The following is a 26,243-nucleotide window of genomic DNA, read 5'->3' as shown; positions in this document are numbered from 1 at the left end:
TCTTCAGACATATTGCCTACACAGTAATCTATATAATAGGACAAAATTGAAGGGTTTCCTTGACATCCAGGGGAACGGGCTAGGGTGAGGTGTATTAATAGAGCTCAGAATTAGGCTAACTTTTCACCCCTAGAATAATACTCTAATGAAAATTAATAAATTTGTTTGTGAAGCATGCTTTTAAATTATAAAATTTAAGCACATTTGAGGAAAGGTTTTAATTCATATTAGGGCTATATCTTGAAACCAGTATTCCTCGGTGCTGTAAAAAGTAGAATATCTTAGATGTGAATTACTTAGTACGTGTCAAAAGATTATATTAATATGCTGAATTGCAATGCAAATTTGGCAGTGTACTGTATAATGATTTCTGTTGCATTACCTGTTCTTTCTAATTTATCATGAAAATTTGTTGTGAATTCGGAATTGACTGTGTCCGATTTGGATTAATCAACAGATTAATATTTGCTCCCTGATCGTCAACATTTACTGCTTCAATACCTGTGGCAGGTAAGACAAATTTATAATTTTTATTTTTGTTTCATTAATGTGTCTCAAAGTTATATCTCATATAATTTGCCAGTAGTAGTGATAATTGTAGAACTGTTTTATCAATAATAAACCAAACACAATGCACATAAACTTACTGGCGTCATTTTTATGTAGCATAATTACTTTTTTAAAATTTTATCTTAATTTTTAATTTTCACTTTATTTATTCTTTTTAAAAATAAAGTATTAATGTAGGCATCACATGGTGGGCATGTTTGATGTGATGGCCTGCCATGACCAGAAGAAAATGATGCGTTAATTAAATTATTAAAAAAAATAAATTCAAAACAAGAAAATATTGTTTCCAGATAGATTCACAATTGAAAATATAATAATACAGTGGAGCACCAGAGGATCCCTGATGAGGAGTACAAGGCCCCAATCAGGGGGTCTCCGGCCCCTGTTGAGATGTCCAAGATCCCAACATGAGAAGGCACCTACCTTACCTACCCTACCAATGTTGGAGCAAACTTTAAGGACTCTAATGACTGTAAAATTGCTTTTTCAAAGCAATGTTTCCAGATGACATTGGCTTTCTCTCTGACAGGTGATCCAGGGTTCCTCAACCATGCCCCCCCCCCCACCGGACCCCGCCCAATGCTGCCGCTGCAATAGTATATGCAATATTTTGTTTATAATTCTAAAATATATTTATAGTTTTAATTGCTTCATCCAGATTAGGTGATCCTTGAACTTGCTTTTCCAAGTTATGGGTCTTGGGAGGTGGATTTGTTTTATGATAATTTTTTTATTGTTGTAGGATTGTAATCTGAAATTACTTAGTGGTCTGGGATTTCTTCTTTTATATGGCTATTCTTACTGTATTTCCAAAGGGGATTTGGAATCAACAGGTCAATTTTCATGCCAAAATCTCTGCAGAAATAAAATCTAGGTGAATTGGAAATTCGAATGCTTAGACAATGGAGGTCATTTGTCGATGCTCGGCCCAAACGCTATTCATCAAGTTGATAGCTTAACGGCTGTTATATGTGATGTGTGTATTAACCTGTTGGATCCCATTAATCACTTAATACAGTGTTTATAATGTAATGTCTACACAGTCTACAAATGAGGCCCTCAGTGGGCAGAAGGGGTAGGGAACTATATTGCAAGGGAAGATGAAAGATTTTTCAGTGCATACAGGTGGCAGAGGGGATAAGGGAGTATATTACAAGAGAAGATTCAATATTTTCCAATACAGGGGGTAAAAACAATTTTGATATAAATTAGGCCCAATGATAAAAATTATTTAGTTTATCACCCTCACCTGCATGTCTTCTATGGCCCTTGAAAAAAAAACAATTTTTGTTTTCATTTTTTAGTAAATAGTAGATATTATTTGTATTATCTTAATAATATATTCTACTTTGCATACCAATGGACCAGCAAACAATCCAAGAATAATTTGGCTTTAGCAAAATAAGAATAAAAATATTCCCTTCCTGCCTAGGTAAACTAATATTTTTTTTTATTGGGCATTAGTCAGGAAATTTATCGTTTTGGCATTATGTTTCTCTAAGCATACCACATTTCCACCTCCCAAAATTTAAATAGACTGAACATTGTTGTCTCATGCATCCATCTCTACAAATTTTTGCTTGCTTGTCGATATTGTTTTGGTTGAATTTTATAATACTCTTGCGTATAAAATATTTTTGGTTTTGCATAAGGCTTAATAAGTAATTACTTAAGATTAAAAGTAAGTAAACATCACCATTTTGCTATTGGTATTCCTTATAAACAATATAATAACTTGCAACACAGAGCCTTAGAAAGTGTTGTATTAAACAAATAAATATACTTTAAAAAAAAAACCAATAAGTACGATATATTAATACTAGAATGATTAAGGATGAAATTATTGATCATTTGTGTCCCTATTGGTTTTTCTTGGAGACCTTTTTTCCCTCCAAACCTCCAAAGAGCTGCTCAACGGCAATTAATATTACCTCTTGACAATCCCATTGGGTCAGTAGAACTGGCATTCATCTTAACCTTCTTATTCTATGCTATATTCTAATGGGTTGTATTTGTGATTTTGATGGCGAATGAAATAAATGAAATGAAAAGCGAAATACACGGTAAAAGAATTAAAATCCCATTTTAAGGGGAATGAACGAATGAACACGACTCTGCTGATACAAAATACTATTTTAAATGCAAGTATCTTAAGAGCTGTAATTCAAAAAGCATTTTTTCACTTAGTATCTCCAAGATGCAAACTATTTTATTGTCCATAAATCTATTAGAAGTCAAATGAAATGATTTTAACACATATAAAATACTTACATTTTTATTAGCAATAACTTTAAAAAACCTATTTTGTCAAAAACATGAGTTTGGAATTCTTTTTTTCTCCAATTTGTATTATTAGTAAATGCTGAAGTTTCTTTGTTTTATTTTCTTTTAGAAATCTTATATTTCATGCTAAATTTCTTGTAGCATCAAGAAAGCTTTTTTCCGGGTTTTAAAGTAAAACAGCGATTAATATTTTATGGAACAAAAGCAAGGATAATGATTTAGAAGCCACCTGATCTTCGACCAATAATATCATGGTTGTTTTAAGATACATTAACATTTTCATATCTATTAAAGAAAAACCTAGGAAGATATAATAATGCTTTTATAGTTAAATGTAATGTTTGCAAAGTAATTTTTATCAAATGGATATGAAACTAATATTTTACCAAATACGTATGCATGATTTTTGCCTATGTTTCTTCATGATAATTACAATGCTCGAATAGGAACATATTGTCTGTCTTTAGGATATGCGCGGAGATCTAACTCCCAGACACTTTGTCATACAACTAACTGAAATGCTCACACATTGTGGAGCTGAGTTTAAGCTAGAAAAGTGTTTCTAGGACACAGGTGGGAAATCATAGTAAATATATAATTATATTTGATTTGATTTAAATTTATGTATGTATAATATAGGTATTCAAAAAATGTATTTAGTGCATATCGATATTCATATTTGTCAACCTGATTCTGTTGGGAAGTATATGTAGGAAAGAGACAAAAATATAAAATTGACTCAAACATCAGGCATAAGTCTATTTACTAGGAAATAGTGAAGTGAAATATGATCTAAGTTAATTCATAAGTACATGTTGATATCATTACAATACGCCAAAGTCTAACTAACAGAATTTCTTCATTGTAAATACACTCTCCTTTAAAAAAAATTACCAAAAAACATTTTACTTTATTTCCTTTGCCAATTCACCAAATGTTTATTTAAAGTTTTGATTTGAGAGAAAATCGATGTTGAAAAAGAAATTCAACCATAGAAGTGGGTTGAATTTTATCAGATCTGTCATCACGCGTCGAAAGTGACAGCGTTAGGAGTAAGGTGATTGGTTGATGTCGTTTCTTTTGGGGTAGACTGACAAACATGACGGAATGATTCAGCGTACAGGAGATTAACAAGTATTTCCTCTTCATTATTTTACTTATTAAAGTCTTGAGTGAAAGGCAACCACATTGCTGGCTCTATAGGCCCCGTAGCTGTCATCTTGATCTATGCCCGCTGCCATCTGGCACAGCCCTCGACAGTGAAAACAATACTTGTCCGCTGCGAGCATTGAACACCTTCCTGCTTGGAGAATAATCTCAAAGGGGGAACAATTTAGAGTGACCATGAACATATGCACGGGAAATGAGATCTTGGACGTCAACTGTAAGAAACACCGCTTTGATACTTCTCTGTATAAGCGTGCCAGGTTCATAACCATTGTCATGAAACACCATCAAGATATATCTTACTTAAGTCTATAACTTTTTCATATGTTCATAAAGTGTCATTAAAAAACAATTAATATTGTCCTCATTTTCATTTAGATTAGAGTAACCCAGAATTTTATTGTTATCGATATGAACAATAAAACAATGTCTCAAATTGGTTTGCTAGCTATATAAACTTTGAAATATATCTTAATTACAGCTAAGGTTTTAGGTCACTGTATTTCAAATTATGACCTTTTCTCTCTTTTTTTTTTTTTATATATGATAGTTTTCTCTTCTTTTTTCAGTTTAATTTTGTGGTGTCTGGTTTGCTTAGGTTCTATAGTTTGTATTTCAGTTTTGTTTTTTGTATGCACTTGAAGTCTGTCAACGTGACCTTATTGTAGTCAATGACAATCTCTTATCCTGTTGATCGCAAAATCATTAATTAATGAAGAACATTTTGAAACAAGTTCAATGTTCTGTTCGTGCCAATTGAAACCCCAATTAAGAGTATATTAAATGTAAAAAACCTAAAATGCTTATTCTCAATATTTTTTTTTTAAGCTTTTAATCAAGAATTAAACCAATAACTAAATTGTTTTAATTTGTGTTTTATTTTAGTTGATAACATTATTTGATCATTGTAAATGAGCAAATCAACATTTTAATTGATTTTTTTCGAATGTTTCCAGATTTAAAAAAAAATTAAATATTTTAACAGCACACTAGGTGTATACTTACTATAGCTTACTTTAACCCCTATTTCACATTTCCACTTCTCCAAGAAATTTATTATTGCAGATTTTATACACTATATGTAATTACAACATTTTTGAGAAATACTCTATATAAATATATCAAATCATTTGATATGAATCATAAACATGTCTTCAAATGAATATTTTTTTTTAGTAATATTTTTTTTTTAGTTGGAGGTCAATGAAAACTTTATTCTCAAGTGAATAAAAGACAAACATGAATAATAAAGAAAACCATTGAAAACACTCTGAAATCACGGGTACCTGCCTACAGCAGTTCCGTTGCCCCAATTTATTAATTGAAATCAGTAATTAGGCTCATCCAAGCTGAAGGGTTACGTTGTAGAACGAAAGATATGATACGGCTAATCTGATTAGTTATCCCAGCGGTGCATCTAGGATTTGTAATAAGGGGTACTCGGTAATCTGTGAGTAATATGTAAAAGGGGGTACAAAGAGGTAGTTCAAAATTGTTATTCCTTTACATTAATTAATGTGAAGAGGTTAGGGTCGAGATACAATGCATTACATTCCCCTTCCTCAAAGATATTTTTGTTTATGTTGCTCCCCGATAACATGAAAAAATTCCTAACTTTGCAGATTTTTTTCTTTTGCTATTTTCAGGATTTTTTTTTTTTTTTTTTTCCTTTTTTACAAATTCAGATTTAATTTGTTTATTTCTTGGACCAGGTTCCTTGCATTTGATATTGTGGCTGGGAAAACAAACAGTTTCTAACAATCCAGATATTTACAGTGGTGGCTCTAGGATATATTTTCTGGGGGGGCTAAGTTGTCTGACAGGGAGGGACTTGAGCTCATAGGCTCGAGCTGGAGGAAGGGGTTGAGATTTTTAAAAAGAATATCAACCTCTGGATGGCCGAAAATGGCACTCTCAGACTGTCACAGACATGTGTTGGCTTGGTGTGGGCCTATTTTTATATGTTTTATGGTCTGACTGCCCGACGAGCTCTGTCCGGCGGGGGCCCTGACCTGACCGGTGGGGGGGGGGGTTAAGCCCCCCTGCTCCCTGCTGGCACCGCCACTGCATATTTACCTGTCCTTTTGTTGTAATAAGTGGAGCTGGTTTTAGCTATGCGAAGAATTCTGGTTATTCACAGGAATTGAATCCATGATTCCAAAATAATAAGGCAAGCACTTATTTAGGCGTTATTTAGGCGCCTTTTTAGCTCCATATCTATCACATTGAGTCCTTGCGGTTTTTAAAGGTGTTCGTGGATTCTGAATCAATAAATTTGGTGCACAAGGGGCATATCTTGAGTCTTGAAATGGGGAGGGATGGATCTGACAAGGGTGTGCGAAGGTGAAGTGGGGTGCTCATTGATTAATTGAGGGGGCACTATCAACATAATGTAATATGAGGTGATTTTTAACTATTTGAGTGTGATTTTTTTGCTCCATTTTTTTTTTTTTACCAATGGTGGATAACTGGGGATGCAAGCTTTTTTTTTGTAGGGGTGTGCAGCACCACCTCCCACGCACCCCTAGACATGCCAGCGAGCTACCCCTCCTCTCCACTCTCATCAAAGTGCAATTAAAAAATGTAGGATACTAAACTAACATTTCATGTACATAAGAATTAATGACCACATATACTGGTATTAATTACACCCACAAACTCTATACAGTTTCTTGTCGATAATGAAAATTGAGATATGTTTTTTGTAACATATCATAGAAACATAATGAATAGTCTACACTTGAGATCTATCATCCATAGTTTTTTTTCATTCTTGGACTAGAGACCATTACATGTACTGACCACCTATAAGTATAGAAATCATAAAATTAACACTAATCGTAAAGGCATAATGTATCTATGGAGAATAATAACAATGAAATATCTATACAGCATACAATTTTTGGGAAATCTAAGATTCATGAGGGCATATAAGATCTGACGTACAACCAACTGCTTCAGAAAGTTTAACCGAGATGGATCAGGTGGTGTAATCATCTGACTAAATGTGTGTAGTCATGTGACCAGAGAGATACATGCTCGATTCTCTTGTGCACGTTCCATCACTGACATTAAGCTTAAGCTTAGGAAAAGGAAATATCCATTTTCTGACATTCACCCAAATTTGAGATTTTTTCCTCAAATGTGGCCTTGATAGAGATATATCTTTTTGACAGTAATGTTCCCGTACATGATAACTCAGTAGATGAATTTTACCCTGCAAAATAAAAAGTGCACGATTTTCAAAGTAGAACTAACAGATCACTTTATCCGACCTATATATATATATATATATGACTACCTTTTTAGTTATTGTTATAATGTCGATGACTGATATATCCCTACATTGTAGCTGTTATTATGGGCCAGTGGATGGAAAAGTGGCATATCTAAGAGAAATGTTGGGGTGCAGCCCCCCTCCCCAGAAAAATGTTGTGCCTGCCTTTAGGGTCCCCTTCCCAGTGTCCCCTCCCCAGGGTGCCCCTCCCAGGTTCTCTCTCCCCAGGCTCTCCTTCAACTAATAATTCGCAGAGCAACAAAAATACACTCAAGCAGTAAAGAAAATTAACGGGATATCTGCTAAACTTTAACAGAACCTCTGAAATATTCCTTACGAAGTCACTGTCACTTTCGCACAAGTAAATTCAAACCTTGCTAAAAGTTGGTACAATTGATATCCAGACAGCGAAGATAAGTGCGACACCACGGTGAAAGATAAGCTGCACCCAAATGCAACTGCACAGATCAAAATCAAAGAGCGTTAATGGCTTCTGTCCGTGTTACCAGAACTTCAAAAGTGCCCAACGTCGCCAGTTTTGAATGGACATGCAGGAAGTTTTGTACACATAAACTACACAATTTTTTTTCAGCATATTGTTTGTTGTCTGAAGGAATTGCCACTTTGAAGAGTGATTAATTTCACTTTTTGGCATATCCTTGGCCCTAGTGCCTATAAAACTGAATGAAAATTGTTTTAAATCACATCCAGTATTATCATCATATCTTTCATTCATATATAGACCTGATTTACTCATCTCAATGTTTTCCCTAAAAATATAATCTTAAGTACTTACTGTGATAGCAATAAAACGGTGTGTAAAATTGTTTTATATTCTGAGATTTAGAAAAACAAAATAGCATATCTTATACAATGCAGCCTATATTAGTGATACTCAGCCTTAAATATCTTGTCACTCACAATTCTTTCTACTTAAAGCTTTCACTTATGTAGGTTCGCAAAATGTTTTAAACTCAACCTGACAAGGGTTATCATGCGATGAATATTAAAATAAAATTTAATTTATGTGCAGGAAAAAAATTCTCTGTACTAAGAATTTTTACTACGCAGTTAAATGACGTTTTAGCTTATTATTAAAATCCTACACGCAAAGATGGTTAACGAAAGAAGAGATGTATGTTTGAACAAACAATTATTACATTCGAAGCAAAATTTAAGAAGGTTGTATTTTCATTTCCTTGTCTCAATTAAGCACGCTAGTACATTAGGAATATATAATTAAAATAACAATGAAAATATTGTTAGATATATAGCTTCAAGGACAATCAGTAAATAATATATAAGCATTTGAAATGTTATTAACCCTGATGATTGGATTAAAACATTTTTAAAAAAGTGCAACCTTCTCTGCTCTATCAGAATATATGTAGTTGCAATGCATTTCATTGTAGCAGACTAAAGGCCGACATAGATAGTGTCATACAGCCTAGCCCGACGCAATTTGTTATCGCGCCTGTGAGTTAAACACAGACGTGATAGGTCTGCATCAGGGACATAATATGTTTAATAATCACATGACGACCTAAACACCGTCCCCGACGATATTTCGCATCTGGCTGTGTCGTACGATTCTGAGTAGGCCTTAATACGTTCCATTCCACAACAAACAAATTTCCATCTCACCCTGATTTACAAAAGTGAAAAAAAAAATGTCGTATTTCAAAAAATGAACTTATGTCTTCTACTTTTTAAAAATTTATTATCCACCCTTCTTTAACCTGCCCTACCATATATTATATTCTGCCTTGTTTTCCAATTCAATCTGATCTTTGACATAGTAAGTTCCATAATACATTAGTCTCTATTTGCTAAAGATAGAAGAATGCTCAGAATCTAAACAGCTTTTAAAGGTTGTAATATAACTGAAGTATTCCCATTGATCAATAAAATACAGTTGGCAAAACAATCTCAAGAGTATAATTTCGTATTACATAGGCCTATACACTTTGATATACTTGATTAAGGTTAAAACGCATTTTTATGAAATAAAACTGTTGTAGTTAGTAGTTGAGTAATAAAAATAGAAAAACGACCAGAATGAGTACATTGGAAACATGCTCTGATTCCCAACACGATTTTACAATCATTTTATTGTCAGAATCTGATTCAGGTTAAATGTAAAAGTTTACTTCTAGGTTTTTTTTTTTCCAATTCCCAACAAATATTTACAAACCGTTATGACACAGGCAATGGTTAGATATATGTATATAAAAATATATACGAGGACGATAAAGCATTGGCATGTATTTCAAAATGTTTTATTATTCTGGGCCAGTTTTAAATCGTAGTAATTAGGACGCAGAACATACGTAGTCGAGGATCTCTATCAATCACTTGTGCTATCATACGTCGCAAATATCATGCTTTACAATTAGCGAAATTCATATGAATTATTTGTAATTATCCTCATGCCACTGAAAAACATATATCTTAGTTATTGCTATATATCTGGTATAGAATAAAAGTTATTTGATGTTTTAAACATGGACATCATCGATGTATTGAAGTATTTTTTATGATTGAACAGAATAGACATATATTTCTCAGGGCTTGTTTGTACTGCGAGATTTCAACCGGTTATTTAAATGGTAACGGTTATTTAAAAAAATGGTTAAGTTTTGCAGCAGAAACAGGGCCAAAAATATAAACAGTTATGACCTATTATGGTTATTATTATCATCATCGTTATTGAATAAGTAAATATTTTATGATGCAACATGCAGTACGACATTAAATATTTGTTGCTTATTAAATCCAAATATAATCATTCTTCTAAAACTATGTTTCTCGAGCATGTGAAAATATTACATTGATAGAAATGCCTCAAGATAAGCCACGAGTTGAGGGTGGAGCTATATCAAAAGTTTAGTGGTAGACGATTTTTTTATTCACTGAAATCAATAGCCTTGAAAGTAAAAATAGTTACATACATTGCTAGCAAATCAACTTTTTTTACCTTCGATATAATACTAGGTCTTCCAAACAAACAGATCTCAATTTACATAAAATGATTATATTTTATTAACTTAATTATGTATTATATTGCTATATTTCATTTATGTACAACAACTACACAATACACAATTCATAGACAGGACTATTTTATCTTTTAAAAACTCTTTTAATTCATAATTATTTTTATTGTATATCTATTTAGGAATGTTTATGTTACTTGCATTGCTTTTCAACTTTTGTTAATATGTAACTGTACCACTTTGAAAAACAGTACTCAAGTACTAAAAGTGCATGCAGTAAAAAGACAGAATAAATAAATAAACATTATAACTCATAGTCTTCTCCCATTTTTATTCCATCTGATGAGTATTTAAAAAATAAATAAATAAAAAAAAAATATTTTCCACCCGCCACTATTTATTAGGGCAAAAAACATTTAATTTGTTTTGGCCTTATCATCATCATTAACATCATCATCATTATTGTGTTCATCTCAAAACAAAATATTGTTAAATTGTAAAAAAAAAGTAATAAATACATAATTACTGTGGTCATCATTATCACCATCATGAATATAACTATCATTTTAAAACTTTGATAATAATCATCATATAATGTAATAATATAATCAAAATTATACTTTTATTTAATATCATAAAAATTATAACTTATTAATACTTGTTACTTGTATAGCGCCTTTCTTTTCAGTTGCGAAGCGCTGTAAGCGACTCTCCAATATACGTCAAAAACATCCCCCGACTAAAGCTTGCATGGAACCAAACCCAAGCGAAGTTAATTAATTAATCATTAATACCATTATCAAGATTATTTATTATCTCTATTAATGTTACCATTATCATCATTATAGTTGTAAGCCTGGTTCACGTCGAACTTTTATCTAGATTTAGATCCACTTAACTAGTTAAAAGTTAGACTTAAACCAGTCAATTATAGCTAGATAAAGGCTTAAGTCACTTAAAGTTAAGTGACTTAACTTCACTAGAATAACAGTAAATTAACTTGCTTAACGGTAAAGTCGGCTTGGATTACAAGGACATGATTACGTAACGTAGGCATCTAAGCCAGCGTTGTTGTGTTGTACCACCATTATCATCCTCTGGCTGGCAACAACGTACTCCAACAATGCTAACAACAGCAGCAAAGTAGTCTCATTAGTCTGGTTTTCAGAAATTATTTGTAATACAGTATTATGGGTAAAAACCCAGCAAATTTTCGTTTTACGAATAGTCGATATTACAAATGACCTTTACCTTTTGCATCATCGACCAAGTATTTTTGATTTTTGCCATTTTGACCTGTTCCACTACTACTAGATTGCGATAGACCACGCTGCTGCACTGTCGGTTAATTCGTAGTGGTTGGCTAGGCTAGGTAGTGGAAACTGACACTTGATCTACAGTAGATTACGAATTTTTCAGCTTTTTTTTTAACGAATACCCCTTGGTACTAGAGGTTCGTAAAATACAGTAGACGTTTTATTAAACTAGCCTTTCCACCATGTGACATAAACGGCCTCGAAGCTGGCTGGCTGTTTATGTGGCTCTAACTTGGCAACTAGGGAAAATCGTATCATATTTCAAGATTTAGATAAGTGACTTAACTTCAATGTGAACCAGGCTGTTGTTACAATAATTGTAATCATATATCATCATCAACATCATCATTATCACTCAACTCTATCACAAAGCTCTATACATGTGTAAAATTAATTTTCCCACCCCTTTATTTCATTTTTATCATCTATATCATCAAAAATTTTCTAAATTCTCAGGAACATTTGAAATAATATTTATCGTATCATATTATTTGAGATAGGTGTCCCCACAAAATTTGCTTTGTCATTTGTTATTGCCAATTTGTTTTTCGCTAGTATGCTTCATGCATCATGATGTACATGGCCATAGAACTGAAAATAGGTGGCAAAAAAAACAAAACAAATCTAGTGATATAATTTAATTATATCACTAGATTTGTTATCTACCATATACTTAATAAGTATATATGATAGGTAAGATAATCTTCTTCTTTTTTTATTGTAACCCTTAAATGTATACAGGTCATATATTTATAATTGTTACAGAGGTCCCAACTCTCTTACAAGTCATTTCCCAACCAGACCCTGACATAATGTGTGGTGTTGTGCAAATGTAAATTTTGAGAAGAAAGTAAAGAAATTCTCCTAGAATTCTTACCTATTTAACACTACCTATTTGCCACAACTTGGACAAAATAATAATGTTAATCTTTTATATAATGCTTAAAAATCTAGATAAGACTTCTGTGGACAAAACACATTATAATACATCTTGGTATAGCTTAAAGTGGCTAACAATTGCAGAGTCTCTCTAGGAGCCGGGGGTTAACCTGCTGGACCCTAGGAGGGCTGGACCCCACTAGCCTCCACTGAAATTGTTCAAACCCTGTGTAAGATATCTTAGTTACTCCTAAATCCTAGAGCCCAACACTGGTTAGCATTCTATTCACCTGATAACTATGGTATGAGGAAATAAATTTATTTTACATTCTTTTTAAATATGGTGTAATCTGAATAAGAAAAATACATACTACTTAGGAGTATAGTAACATATATCTGGAAATATATAATTTTAAATTTTGTTGTGGTATCAGCGAACCATTGTTCTGTTAAGTCGGGCACTCATTGCGGCCAACGATCATCTGGCCGATGCGGTTCTATGGAGAACGGAACGCCGTGATGCCTGCGCAAAGGATTGTTTTTAATGACAATTTTTTCAGACTGCCACCAACAATCAGCAGATAGTATTGTGTCATCTAGCGGAGTTCGTTGGCCGACCGTCGTACGACCATCGTACAAAGTAGCGAGTGCCTGGCTTTAGTGTTATGGTTAGTTGGTTAACTGTTCCCCCTTCAATCCCAAATTCCTAGGTTCAATCTTGGCTGGTAAAATACGAAAAATCTGGACCCATTTTCTTAAATGTTACATATTTTAAGCTAAGTATGAGAAATCTGGACCCCTTTTTAAAAAAGTGAACCCATTTTATGCATAAAATTACATAATTTGGACCCATTTTTAAAAAGTGGACCCATTCTTTGTGGACTCATAATAAAAATTATGTGGACTGTCCCAACTGTCCTAATAGCTGGCTACGGTGTTGCAAATTTTGCTTGTGTCCCTGTACAAGCTTCACCTACGGTTGTCTCTCTCCTCTGAGAATACATTAGTAGGTAACTGGGCCTAACACTAATGCACTAATTACTGGCTACAACGTGGAATTTTTCTCCCAGGGAGCTGAGTATGTGTTCAATAGGTGGTTAATCCAATATCCAGGGCAATACTATAAAAAACATAGAGGCATGATGTGCTATTTACAACTGACATATTATATACAAGTAGGCCTATTACATGTTTTGGAACTAATATAATTGCAAACAATGAGTAAATATATGTGTTAGTGATTCAAAGAAATGTGCCCATATAGAAAATGTGGAACGCTTTTAGATACAAGCACACACCTTGTTGGGCAAGAACAATGCATAGTAGATTCCATGATTCAAGTTTTTGTTACCTCTGGCTTGTTCATATGAATAAGATAAGATTATGAGCATTGTTGTTGTTTTTATAACCACCGAGGCCTTTCACCGTTGTTATTCCACCTTTCATCTACAGATGAATAGCTTTTGTTCCCAAATTTTAATATTGAGTAACTGTATAATTGGTTTGGGACTTGGTCGGCCATAGATAATTCTGCGGGGGAGAGGGGGGGGGGGGAGGTGGGGATTGATGATTAGGTGAGGGGGACTAGCTCACAAAATAAGGTGATTTTTTAGCTTCAAACATTTTCTGTTGCAGGGGGGGGGGGGGGTGTGGAGGGGAACTGGGCGAACAAGTATTTTTGGAGGAACTTGTCTCCCACATCACCCTAGATATACCACTGTACATCAGCACCTAATTTTATTTTAATGTACGTTTAATTTCATTTTCAATGTAATGTAAGTGACAAGAAAACCAGAAAATTCAATTTTGAAATTAACTAGCTCATTATGATCTAACAGAAATGAGTGTATTTAAATTTTTTTAAAATAAAAATTCAGGGGAAAATACATTGTTAAGGCCATCAATATATCAAATCATGATCATCTCCAATGATTTTCTCTTCTTCAATTTATATCCCTCTTTCCTTTAACTTCTATCACTCCTTCCTTCAACTTTTACATTTGAACATCTTCTCTACACCTTATCCCCATTAGTGAGTGTCCTCCAACAAAAACATTTGTGTACATTTTCTCCTCTGTCCAATATTATAAGTTTCACATGATCACATTTCCATAAAATTATTAATTTTTATGTTTCAAGTGTACTTTGTGTTTCTGTGTATTCTAAATCCTCACATTTTCCTGTGTTTTCCTCTATGTGTCTATTCATTTCATTCTCTTTCCCCTTCCATTTATCTCATAAAATGTCCGCAAATGCAAATATTTTCAACTCTGTCAATTTACATGGCATTTATTATTCCTTTCTCAATCATATAACGGTATTAAAACAAGACATTTTAAATTCAACGTCGCCCTTTGAATATCAATTAATATTAATATTCATAATTACTGTCTTCTGTATTACCTGATGTTTTTTTATTATCAAGAATAATCATAAATGATTTATCAAATTCAATTTCTTTCAAAATAGCCATCACAACTAATAAACAAAGTGAGAACAGAGATTTTAATATATAACAATAATCATAATTTTATTTTCTTTTCCATTACAATCAAAATGCTGTTCAATATTAGCAGTTGCTTGAAATGATTCTTGCTATTGAAATAGTGAAAAACAGAGCGAGAACAAATGGCCTTCTTAATTTGCATTTTATGGGAATTTTTGGTCCAGCCCACATCTTCTCTGCTTCTGTACAATATTGGGACTGGCACAGTACCTATTTGCTGAGGCATCACTAGGCTTGAATTACATCGTTAGGTCAACATAGCCCCTCAGCTTAAACTGCCTCGAGTATAGACCCCCTTTAGACTTCAACTGTAGGCCTAACAGAACTATCCATTAATATTTTGACAGAAGTCTTAGTTGTTATTGTAGCTAACAAGGGGGTTTCTATAGTTAGGTCGAACCCCTTTTTCGAGCAAAACACTCTGATAAAAAAAAAACCCATCCGAATGATGATTAAATTCATCATTGACGTGCTCAAATGTTTCAGCTTGTGGTTTACGCCCTGACCTCTACAACAGCTTTTTTCTAGGACCTTGGTTCCTCTCGGAATTATGGTTCCCACAGGAAACCCTATCCCTTACTTAAGTAATCCCGGTTATTAGCCTGGAGTAGTTTGGATAGAAGAGTGTCCAATACTACAAAATAGTTCTAGGTCCACCATCGGATATGCGCTATTCTTTATTTAAAAAGAATTATTTTATTACTTAATAACAAAGAATTTTTTTTAAATGACAGACGTAAAAAGTTTCAAGGACATGAGAAACCTAACTACCATGTGGTAGATATTAGGCAGTAATTAGTTTATTTTGTGGAAGCTTTTGAAGCCTTTGAATCAGCGGCACTCAACAAAGCGTTCAGAAAATTTATTGCTTAACTAACACAACACAACTTGGAATATAACGGTGATATAAATTAATAACTCCATGATAATTCAGAAGTTTAAAATAACACAAAGTAAACTCACAGTTTTAACCAAGTCTTAGTATAGTATGTGTAGGTCAGGAGGCTTTCAGTTAATAAAGAAAATGCTTCCATAATATTTCTTTTTTTTAGAGTGGTGTTTTCCAAGTTACCCTAACGACAGATACAGATTTGTGTTCTAGCAAACAATTGTTGATCATCCCTATCTCACTTGTTATGTTAGCTTTATCAAGGAGGTATGAAAATAATTTATGTTGTCCATGATAAATCAGTTCAATGATGCAGAATATCAAGGCAAGATGCATTGCCGCGATTCTTATTAAAGAGAGGCACTAATTTGAAAGAAGTGTTTATTTACCTTAATTACTCTGGTATAAGCCTGCCCCCTACATGATGCTCTATTTTACGCACCTGCCTTTCCTCGGGTGAAAGACCAGGATATGACTTTTAGAAATATATTTTAAATGAAAAATATCTAATATGGTAGTCCAAAAGGCAGTGAATTAGGCATAAATTCAAAAGAGGATTGCTAATTTTGTGTTCAAGTGGTGTGGACATGAGGAAATCTAGTAATTCTTTACGCTAACTTCTTGGAATACCCAATTGATACAAAATTTAATGAGCATCTGCGAATAAAACTAAGTAGACTCTGTATATCTGTCATTTCCTGTTTACACCATTGAGTGCGTCTTTTAGGAAATAATTTGATTAACACCATTATCTTAAGTACACCACTACTGCACATAAATAAACAAAGTTAATTACTGTTTATGAAGTAACAAAAGAACGAATAGATATTGGCTATGTTCTCACACGGCTGCTAACGGTTAGCAGGATCCGGATCCTGCTAAACGTTAGCTGCCGTGCGTCATCCGAGAAAATCCCGATCCAGATACCAAAAATATGATGATCGAATCACTGGCCAATAAGAAACAGGAAATTGTAAACACGTAGGTGTGATTGGTTGATGATAGAAACGCGTTCAACTTGCTAACCGTTAGCGGTATCCGGATACTGCTAACGGTTAGCACTAACCGATCAGGTGTTCTCGCGCAGGTGCTAACGGTTAGCTCCCGGATACTAGGGCTCTCGTGAGAACCAGGCTATAATTCTCTTTCTTTTTTAAAGCTCTGTCCACACTACAAAATTTTCTTTGACAAAAACTGTTGTATGCCCATATATAGTCATGATATGCCTATATATAGTCATGATGTGCCTATATATGGTCATGATGTGCCTATATATGGTCATGATGTGCCTATATATGGTCATGATGTGATGTTATCATGATGATATTTAGGTATGTCACATCTTTTTGTCAAATCAAATTTGATAGTGTGGACAGGACTTTAGTCTGAAGAATCAAGGAGTAAACTTTACTCCATAGTGCAAAATATTAAGGCTTGGTTCTCACGAGAGCCCTAGTATCCGGATCGGGAGCTAATCGTGCCAAGACCTTGATTATTGAAGAACTTAAAAAGGCCATTAAAAAACACCCCAGAAGTCGGGAAAGCTTATTTCCGGCCATCTAGGAATCAAAATTTTGCCGGTGGAGGTCCCCTTTTTTAATTTTTTTTTTTTTTAAACATTTTGAACCCCACCCTTTCAAATCCTTGATCCGCGCCAGTATAGGAACATCATGACTACTGTATACAACAGTTTTTTGTCAAATAAAATGTTAATAGTCTAGTGGGCAGGGCTTTCTAAAAATAAAATCTAGGAAATCTTTATTCACTTTACGAATAAAATAAATTTTGTGAAATTGTCAACAAACTTGTAATGGCAGAAAGCTTTATTTTGAGGGACGGATCCAGTAGGGTGGGGGGGGGGCACATGCCCGTCTGTTTTAACATTTTAAAAATTTCAATGCATATCAGTACTGTGTTACTCACTTACCTATTCTGAAGTTGTGCTCCCCCATTTTTAAAATTCTGGATCCGCCCCTGTTATATAACTGTTTAATTGAGCATGATAATATGTAAAAATTATTTGATTTAAAAAAAAAAAGTAATAGTGTAGGCATCTCTACACTGTGTTGCCCATGATGTTTGCTGCCACCAATTTTCCATAATGCTCTGGTCTGAATCTCTGCAAGAACTCTTCCACCTTACCTATAACTCGTTCTGAGGTTGAAAAATCTGGGGGAGAAAATGGACAAAGACCTAAGATGAGTTTTAAATGTCAAACACTAACTTGAACATTAAAAGACATTTTAAAATGTTCAAAATTACCGAGTACTACATGGACGACAATGTCATATTAAAGTTTTAATTTATAATTATGAGGTAAAAAAAAAAAAAGGAAAAAGAAAATTGGCTAGTGTTCAAATTAACTAGGTTTTCTGGCAAATAATGTTTAAAGCTATTTCTATATTTAAAAAAAAAAAAAATAATTACTTGCAGTTATTATTATTAATAATTAGTTTAAAAAATGATCAGAGAAAAAATTAATTGTGTTAAATACTAAACAATGTTTTTTTCATATCTATAGAATTACTGTATGCAACTAATATATTTATATTTTGTTTGTATAGAGGTTGGAATGAGATGCCAAACTAAAAGCTGAAAAAACAGATCCAGTTTGATAATCAGTCTGCTTTGCTATAGTATTGCTTTTTAATACCTAGATAAACTTGGGCTTAATTTTCTTTTTTTCCTTTCAACATATCAGGTTTTCAAATTCTCGCAAATGTTTTAATGATTAAGAGAATATCTTGATATGAAATTACCAATCTGTTTTCATCTTTTATATTACAGGGTTTTGTATGACATAAAAAGTATACACGCTAACGTAGAGGTAATATTCTTTAGGTTATTTCTTTATCACTCTCATTATTCAATAGCATGGGCCTACTTCAATTTGCCATCAGAAAAACACTGGCTTAAAACGTCGAGCCGTCAAAATATAAAATAAAGCCAGTGATATCTGTCTATGATTTCTTATTTCCATTTAAGCCGAGTGTTTACGGTAGCTTTTTACCGTTAACCTGTGATGGAGTGAGTGGATGCGATGCGGCTTTAATTTAAATGAGGTGGGTTTGGCCTGTTGGAGTTGAATTTTGAGCTGTACTCTAATTTTAAACTGTTATTAAACAAACAAGAAAAAGTAAGCATCGGCCATTTCTAGCGCAGTACATGATAAAACTATAATGAGTATGTGACAGACGAATTCAAAATGTTTGCCTCTGGTAATTCAATCATTATTAAAATACTGGTTCCCTCTCGGCAGATCTGACTTTCAGCAAACCACTTACCACATTAACTGTAGACACTACGCAAGAATGTAGAGTCAAATTAAAGGTATTATTAGAAAACATAAACCAGGCGTAACCAACCTTGGCCTAGTGGCCTAGCCAATTCTATCATTTTTATCTTCTTTCTTGAAAAATAGGATGTTTAAGGACAGTTCCAGGATATTAGAAACATGGAACACAATGTCAGGGCCAAATGTTTACCCCCCTATGTTTCTACCATTGATGTTGCTTTATGATTGTGGCTTTTTTTTTTAGATGGCAAAAAACACCAAAAAGTTTCTCTCCAGAGTGGTGGGACTTTCCCAATGATGTAATCGTGTTTGATTGACCAGAGCATCTGTCTCATGGAGTCCGAGTTGAAATGCATTTAATAACATGTTCTTTTATCAAAGCATTCACTATTATGTTATACTTGAGCAGATATATGGCACAAATGAAGTAGTGCCCACTGCCCTATATAAAATGGTGTAGGTACAATCTTCAGCTATTGCAAACTACTAAACGGCATACAAGTTCATGATGCTGTATGAAAATTGATATTAGATTAGATATATCTTGGTTTATTCATGCAAAATGTTAGTGCAGTAATATTCCAGTGATTTGGGGCATTGAGTATGGTACAAGAAGAGTATAATTAACATTCAAAATCACATGTGTCAAAATTTACAATTTAACTAAAACTAACACATGATAAAATAACACATTTTATTTTTGGTACATGTCATCCTCAATACTTTTAACACATTGAAAATAGGAAATTTAGTGTGAGATCAAGGATAAAACTTAAGTCCTTTGGGGGTATGTGTTTTTTTTCTAAAAGGGTCTATAAGAAATATGTGTAATATGTGTAACACAATAAGAACATTGTAAGAATAACTAGGAGAATAATAACTATATAATGTTTTTATAATCTTCAGAAAAAATGTTTAATCAGTGCATAATGTATTCAGGATTACAACCAATTTGAAAGATATTATCAATGATACTTTAAAAGTAGTTTTTGTTTCCAGTTCTATGAACACAAGTTGTATAATTATGTCATTCTTTCAACTCTTATTTTTTTTTGTATATCAATTATACTTTGAGGAAAAGTCTATTTTTGGTTTTTCTAAAGATAATTTTACTTTAAATAGGTGAGATGATAGCATAGTTTATAACATCTCACCTTACACACAATGTTTTAGAACAAGGTATAAACTAATATTATTGAGTATCACCATAAATTTAAGTTAAGAATTGGATATTGAACAATCCGTTTTATGAAAATATTCCTGTCATGGATATATCGTTTTTGTTTTCATTTCTCATATGTTAATGTTAGAGGTTATTTGTGTAATTATATAATTATGGTTGGTGTTGTGCAGTTTGTCTATGCAATAAGGAAAAACAATCTCATGACAGAATCAAATGCATGTTAAATGATCGAATGAGCACCTTGAATAAGCATAAGTCTCAAATGTTATAAGCTGCGTGGTACTTATTTAATAATTTACAGTATTTAAAAGGACTGCACTTATGCATTTGTATCGTTCTTGTTTTCAATATTAATTACTTATTATTTATCTTGTATTTCATAATTAATGTATGCTTATGTATTATGTAAAATATGTGTACTATATTAACTTTGCTAAACATATAACTAGAATGAAAGTGTTATCATTATACAGTATGCTGCAATCAATAAAATAATCATACCAGCAAATTGTCTATGGTCAAAACCTATGATTTTTAACCTTATAAATTTAATTAAGTTATAATATATTTTATATTTTTCTATATCATCTAATAATAAATAATTAAATACAGTAATTATCTTATTTTGTAATTCAAAAATATATATATATATTTCCCTGTTTTCTTGTATCCTTGATTGAGAGGTTATTTGTTCAAGGGGGGATGTAGACAGAGGTGCTTGTCACCTGTTCATCCCTTCCTTTTCGCTGCTGTCCGTTGTGTTTTTCTTCTTTGTGCAGTGATGAAGCGTAATAAATAAATAAAAAGTCAATTTGTAAAACAAGGGATGGATTGTGATCTTAGTAATTTATTTTCTTTTCTTCTTTACAGTGGGTAACCTGTTCAATAGAAACCTATTCACCCACAGGGCCCAGGTATGGCCCGGGCGCTTAAAATATTTTTTGCCCTTTTTGAGAGGCGCTTATTCAAACTGGGCGCTTATGAAAACAGAGTGGAAATTGAGGGTGCTTATGGAAATATATGAAAATTGAGGGGTTCTTATGGGAACTTGGAAAATCCAAGTTCCCATTGAACTTGAAAAACAAATAACATTATATAAGGAAATCCGAAAACCAAAGATTACTTGTGACAAGAATTCTGTGTGTTTCAACATCAGATGAAATTGGTGGTGGTGGTGGTGGTGCAAGCTTGTTGGCCATCTGCTGCTCATTGAGATTAGCATGATCATTGCAAGGCTTCTTGCAAACTCACATGAAAATGTGCTAAAGGTGCAAATAATTGGGAAAAGAAAAAGAGAAGTAGACAAATGCAAGAAGAGGAAATTTGGAATGATACTGTCCAGGGAGGTCGAGCTCTCATCTGTGCAGGATAAAATATCCTCATCTTGAAATTAACATCAGAAGAAAATGTGAATCCACTCTACAGCTCAAATCATGCCAACCAATCTCAGGATTAGTTAGATTATCGTTCGCTAAAAAAATCAATCACAATGTATTGTTTTAAAAAATGAATAAACACCGAGGGGCGCTTATTCAAATGAGGCGCTTAAGACAATTTTTTAATGTTAGGAGGGGTGTCTCTCTCCACCCAGGAGTACAAGTGGGTACCTGGTAGGTTCAAACTCAGCCTGCGCTGAATACAGCTGCAACATTATGGAATTCCCCCATGTGGCCTGAGTGTGTGTTCCATATGTGCTTGATCCAGTGATCCGCGGGGTAATAATGTAAGCGCATAGAGGTCTCTACAATATGCGCATCATAGTGTGGGCAGAGCTTAAGACCTACTGCTGTCGTGTATCTGACTATTGAACTTTACTTGTGATAGGGTCTCGAGCGAGGTCCTAAAGCCACTCTCACACTTTCACAACCTAACTTGCGATTGGTACATGACCTACAACGACCAGTATTGTGGTGGCCAGGTCGTGATAGTGTGAGAGCTGCTAAGAGCAACTTGCTCGTGACAGGGGAGATGGTCTTAGAGAGAGCAGCTTAGGTCAGTCGGCTAATCTGGTGGTAGCCACTGTGTGTGCGCGGAACCATGAAGATCTGTAGGTCCCCGGTTCAATTCCCATCGCTACCTCTCCTTGTGTTTTAGCTAGAGGGCTGAAATACAAGTTACAATAGCACATCGTCTTTCGGATGAGACATTTAAGCCGTTGGTCCTGTGTGCATTATGGCCCATGTGCACGTTAAAGAACGCAGTACACTCTTCGGAAAAGAGTAGGGGATTGTCTCCCGGTGTACTGCCCAATCACCACCAGAAGGACCCCAGTGGAAATAAGTCTTCTTCTAGACTTTCGTGGGCTATCCTTGGTGTTTACACCGAACAAATCCAATCCAAAGCCTTTGATGGCTGCAGTTTTTCAACGTCGCCAGTCTGATCGTAGTAATTCTCACATGTGTCATAGTCATTTGGCAGAGAACCGAGTCCTAACGATGTGCTTCCAAACTATTAAAGGTGTTTTCATGCATATTAAATGAAACAAGGTAAAATGTTCATGCTGGTGGTCATTCCATGACGTACGATTGCAGGGCTACATACGTTGAGATAGTGCGAGAGGGGCTACAATCAGAGGCCAGGTCCTACTTCCAGTCGCAATAATGTAATAGGTACTTAAGGGCATACTCTATTACTTTTTTACCTCACACACCCACATTTTTTCATCCATCAATAAAATTTTATTTTTATTCTACCCTCTGGCTAGATGTATTTGTTAGAACCATTTTGCTCTTTTTTTTTTTCACCATCCTTTGATATCTTCTAAAAATAAAATTAACCGAACAAGGTATAAAAAAAATTTTGCAATGCAATTTCTAGGGTTTAAAATGAATGACTAAATCCCTTGCTCTTAAATTAGGGCCCCTGAAAACCTAGCAAGCTCTGATGAAAATACAAATACATGTAGTGTCAAAACTCATAACAATATCGTGCTTGCTTTAACACCCTATAAACATATCAGAGCAATATTCAAAGTTACATAACAAGAAAGCTATAAATTCAAAACTACATTATGCATATATTTTTTATGTACTTTTCTATATTATAAAATTCACTCTATATGAGAAATTACTTTTTATCTGTTTTATTATAATGTTCATTCAAAAATAGGGTTCATGTCTAGAGAGTTTTATTTTTTGTATGAGGGATTTTTTTTCTTCTGAAAAATGGCAGTGGATGGATTTGCTAACAGGGACCTAAGCTGTCCGACAGGGGGCTGACAATTTCCAAGAGACCAACCAAGTTTAGGAACAAACCCCTGGTGGAGCCCAAGCCCCTTGTGATTAGATAAACTGTACAGATTTGGGCCATTTGAATCCGAGACGATTTTAAGCACACATTATGAAAAAGTGAAAAGAGACAGCTCCAAATTAAGATGTTCAGGAGGGATGAGGAACATGTTCTTAATCTTTTTCTTTCTTGCAATTATTTTTGACTACATTATTTATTGGAATGTTTGAGCTTTATGCCGTGGACTTTCTATACCTTATAAGTACCAAAATAAACTTGTTTGTGAAAAGTGATGATGTTTATTGTGTTTTGTGTCATTCAGTGGCAGATTGCAAGGGAACACACAGAACATATTGAAATCTCCAACACTGCTTTCATTCATACCTATTGATGATGCAAACTTGTCTACCTTTTCTACCATTAGATGTAGGCCAACACCGTCATCCCTTTGAATATCATCATTCATAAGCTCTATCTCACCAACTTCAAATCCAAAATCTGTCCTGTCAAAATCCACATGGAAATCATGGATTGTGTAACTTGTTCGATGTGTAGTAAACCGTGCAAACTCAGAAAGACATTGGCTGATTTCAACCATCGTTGCACCAGTTTCAGAACCGTTGGCAAGAATGGGAAAATTGTGCAATAAAGATGAAGCGATTTCCATGTCAGAATCTAGCTCCATGTACTGGCAGGTTAAGCTGGTGCAACGTTCCCGTGGGGGGATTTTAAGTTGCCATTTCCCATCCCTTTTTCTAAGCCATGTATCAGCTAAAGATAAGTCATAATTATTTGTATCGAAATACGCGTCTGTAAAGGTTACATGTTTTTTCAATACTGCTCCAGCCTTTATTAATTTGGTCTCACTGTCTTCATGAATTACAAACTTTCTCTCAATTTCTAAGGCCATTTTCTAGTAGTAGTTCTTGATGTAGATTGTGCATTTGTTACAATGAATGCTCTCAAAAGATTAATTCGGAAGGAACATGCACATATTTCTAGGCCTAGGCTGTAGAATAATTCAGTGTACCTCGAACGATCTGTCTTCAGTCAGTCTCGTTTCTGCTCTGCGTTGATGGCCTGGCCTAGCTTAGGCGCTTTAGCACAAATGCATCGTTTTCGTAGTGTGTTTTCAGATTCAAGTGTACTATAAATCAATCCTGTTTGTCTATCTACTGAACTAAGTATTTTTGGGAGGTAATATCATGTAAAACGCAATTGTCCCGGTGCGTTGTAAAAACGATTTCATTTGCTGTCGCGCCTTTACCGTTTGTTTACAACTTGTCTCTCTTCATGTGGCTTCCCCAATACGTCACTTCCTTTGGCCTTGACCAGAATTGCCAGACGCATTTGCATGTAGCTGTTTGCAAAAGTAATTAACACAGGGCTAAGATGATCCCGACTAGCGGATTCAATGCTTAACAGTTAACATGAAAGTTATGCAAATTTTCATCTTTCGCTTATATTAAAACTAGTTAGATGCCAACAATATTTCCATATCATTATGTTCTCACACTAAAGTTCAAATTAAGTTCATCGCCAGGACGCGCGACAAGAGATTATTGCAACTCACTCATAGGTTTTCTGAGGTCATTACAGCCACGTGATCTGTCTACGCTATTGACGTCGCGTAATATTTTGCGGCTATTTCAAGCGTGTTTTCTACGAAATAAATCTCTACCACCACTACAGTCAGTGAAGCTGAATGTTATTAGAAAATCACCACTCACTTCACTGTTGCTCTATCATGTGCATCATTTGAATCATACACCTAGGATACATACCAGTACGTAGTCGTAGGATAAAATGGGGTCTGGGGTAAAATTGGCTTTATGCAAATGAGTTTAGCACATCAGTGACTTTCGCTGGAGGAATTAACCTTGGTTTTCTGTTTCTGTCTCAGTGATGAGGATTTCCCGATCTCTCTTTACACCCCTCACTCAACTTCGAGCACTGCAACGGAATTACTTTGTATCATCAATCTTTGCTAAAGGTTTATATTTCTGTTAACCATTTGCTGGAATTATTGTTTTCTTATGGGCGGTGTTGTTTGCTAAAGTAAATATTTGACAGTGGGCATTAGTGGGTGAAAGAATATGTAAATTGTCTTACACCTATTACGCATGCCCATTGATTATCAGCGCTCTCTGCCATTTTGGAAATAATTAGCGAATTATGCCGTGCCTGACTGATTGGGCATGATTCGTTCGCTCTTTTCTCTTCGAAAACTTACCGAAGATCGCACTGATTACGCTCGAAACACCTCGTCGCTTGAAGAATACTTCCATATTTGCCAAGTGGAGAAGTTTCGTATTCCAGCGCTGTTTGGTTTTCGAGAAAATGTAAGTTTAATTCTAGTTCTCTGGAGGGTGAATGTTTTCCTTCTCCGTGGCTCAGGGAACTGCTAATTACCGGCGGCCTTAGCAGTCGATAATTAGGAGCGTTGCCTAGCTCAGGTTGGATCTTAAAACGTGTGAAGTGTGCATTGTTCTAGTCCAACATCCATCCAGGTAGTCGAGATTAAATTTGCATCCTAAATTTTTGTGGGAAAGTTGGTCTCCAAAACTTTTGCATAAGTTTTGTTTAGTTTGTTGTTTTTACCTGGCTCGCAAAGTTGTCTGTCTCAGTCTGGCTAGCTAGCTGTGCACCCATGC

The 26,243-nt window shown here is 34.4% G+C and overlaps 1 protein-coding gene and 2 long non-coding RNA genes across 3 annotated transcripts in view; 2 read left to right on the top strand and 1 right to left on the bottom strand.

The window, feature by feature from the left end:
- The first annotated feature begins 458 nt into the window (after positions 1-458).
- Positions 459-21,218, top strand: LOC117117173. Its single transcript, XR_004446864.1, has 3 exons — positions 459-510; positions 18,671-18,710; positions 19,423-21,218. It is a non-coding gene; the product is annotated as an uncharacterized LOC117117173 (long non-coding RNA).
- LOC117117170 (thiamine-triphosphatase-like) lies at positions 17,137-24,534 on the bottom strand. Its single transcript, XM_033261391.1, has 2 exons — positions 23,974-24,534; positions 17,137-18,052 (listed from the first exon to the last, which is right to left on the bottom strand). The coding sequence occupies exons 1-2, from the start codon at positions 24,497-24,499 to the stop codon at positions 17,940-17,942; spliced, it is 639 nt and encodes a 212-aa protein (XP_033117282.1). The 5' UTR covers positions 24,500-24,534; the 3' UTR covers positions 17,137-17,939.
- A 1,258-nt stretch (positions 24,535-25,792) lies between these two features.
- The window catches only part of LOC117117172, a 44,941-nt gene continuing 44,490 nt past the window's right edge, over positions 25,793-26,243 (top strand). The window contains exon 1 of the long non-coding RNA XR_004446863.1: positions 25,793-25,931. This is a non-coding gene — a long non-coding RNA (uncharacterized LOC117117172). The remainder of the gene's footprint in view (positions 25,932-26,243) is intronic.

This window comes from Anneissia japonica, unplaced genomic scaffold, assembly GCF_011630105.1.
Source record: "Anneissia japonica isolate Jap-2015-1 unplaced genomic scaffold, ASM1163010v1 scaffold287835_len3118868_cov185, whole genome shotgun sequence".
NCBI classification, from domain to species: domain Eukaryota; kingdom Metazoa; phylum Echinodermata; class Crinoidea; order Comatulida; family Comatulidae; genus Anneissia; species Anneissia japonica.
Note: the sequence above shows the minus strand (reverse complement) of the source record. Positions and strands in the feature narration are given on the sequence as shown.

Coding starts and splice junctions, on each gene's coding strand:
- LOC117117170 (XM_033261391.1), bottom strand. CDS start 24,499: ATGGCCTTAGAAATTGAGAGAAAGTTTGTAATTCATGAAGACAGTGAG. Junction 18,053..23,973: donor CAAGTTTGCATCATCAATAG/GTATGAATGAAA, acceptor TTTCTCCCCCAG/ATTTTTCAACCTCAGAACGA.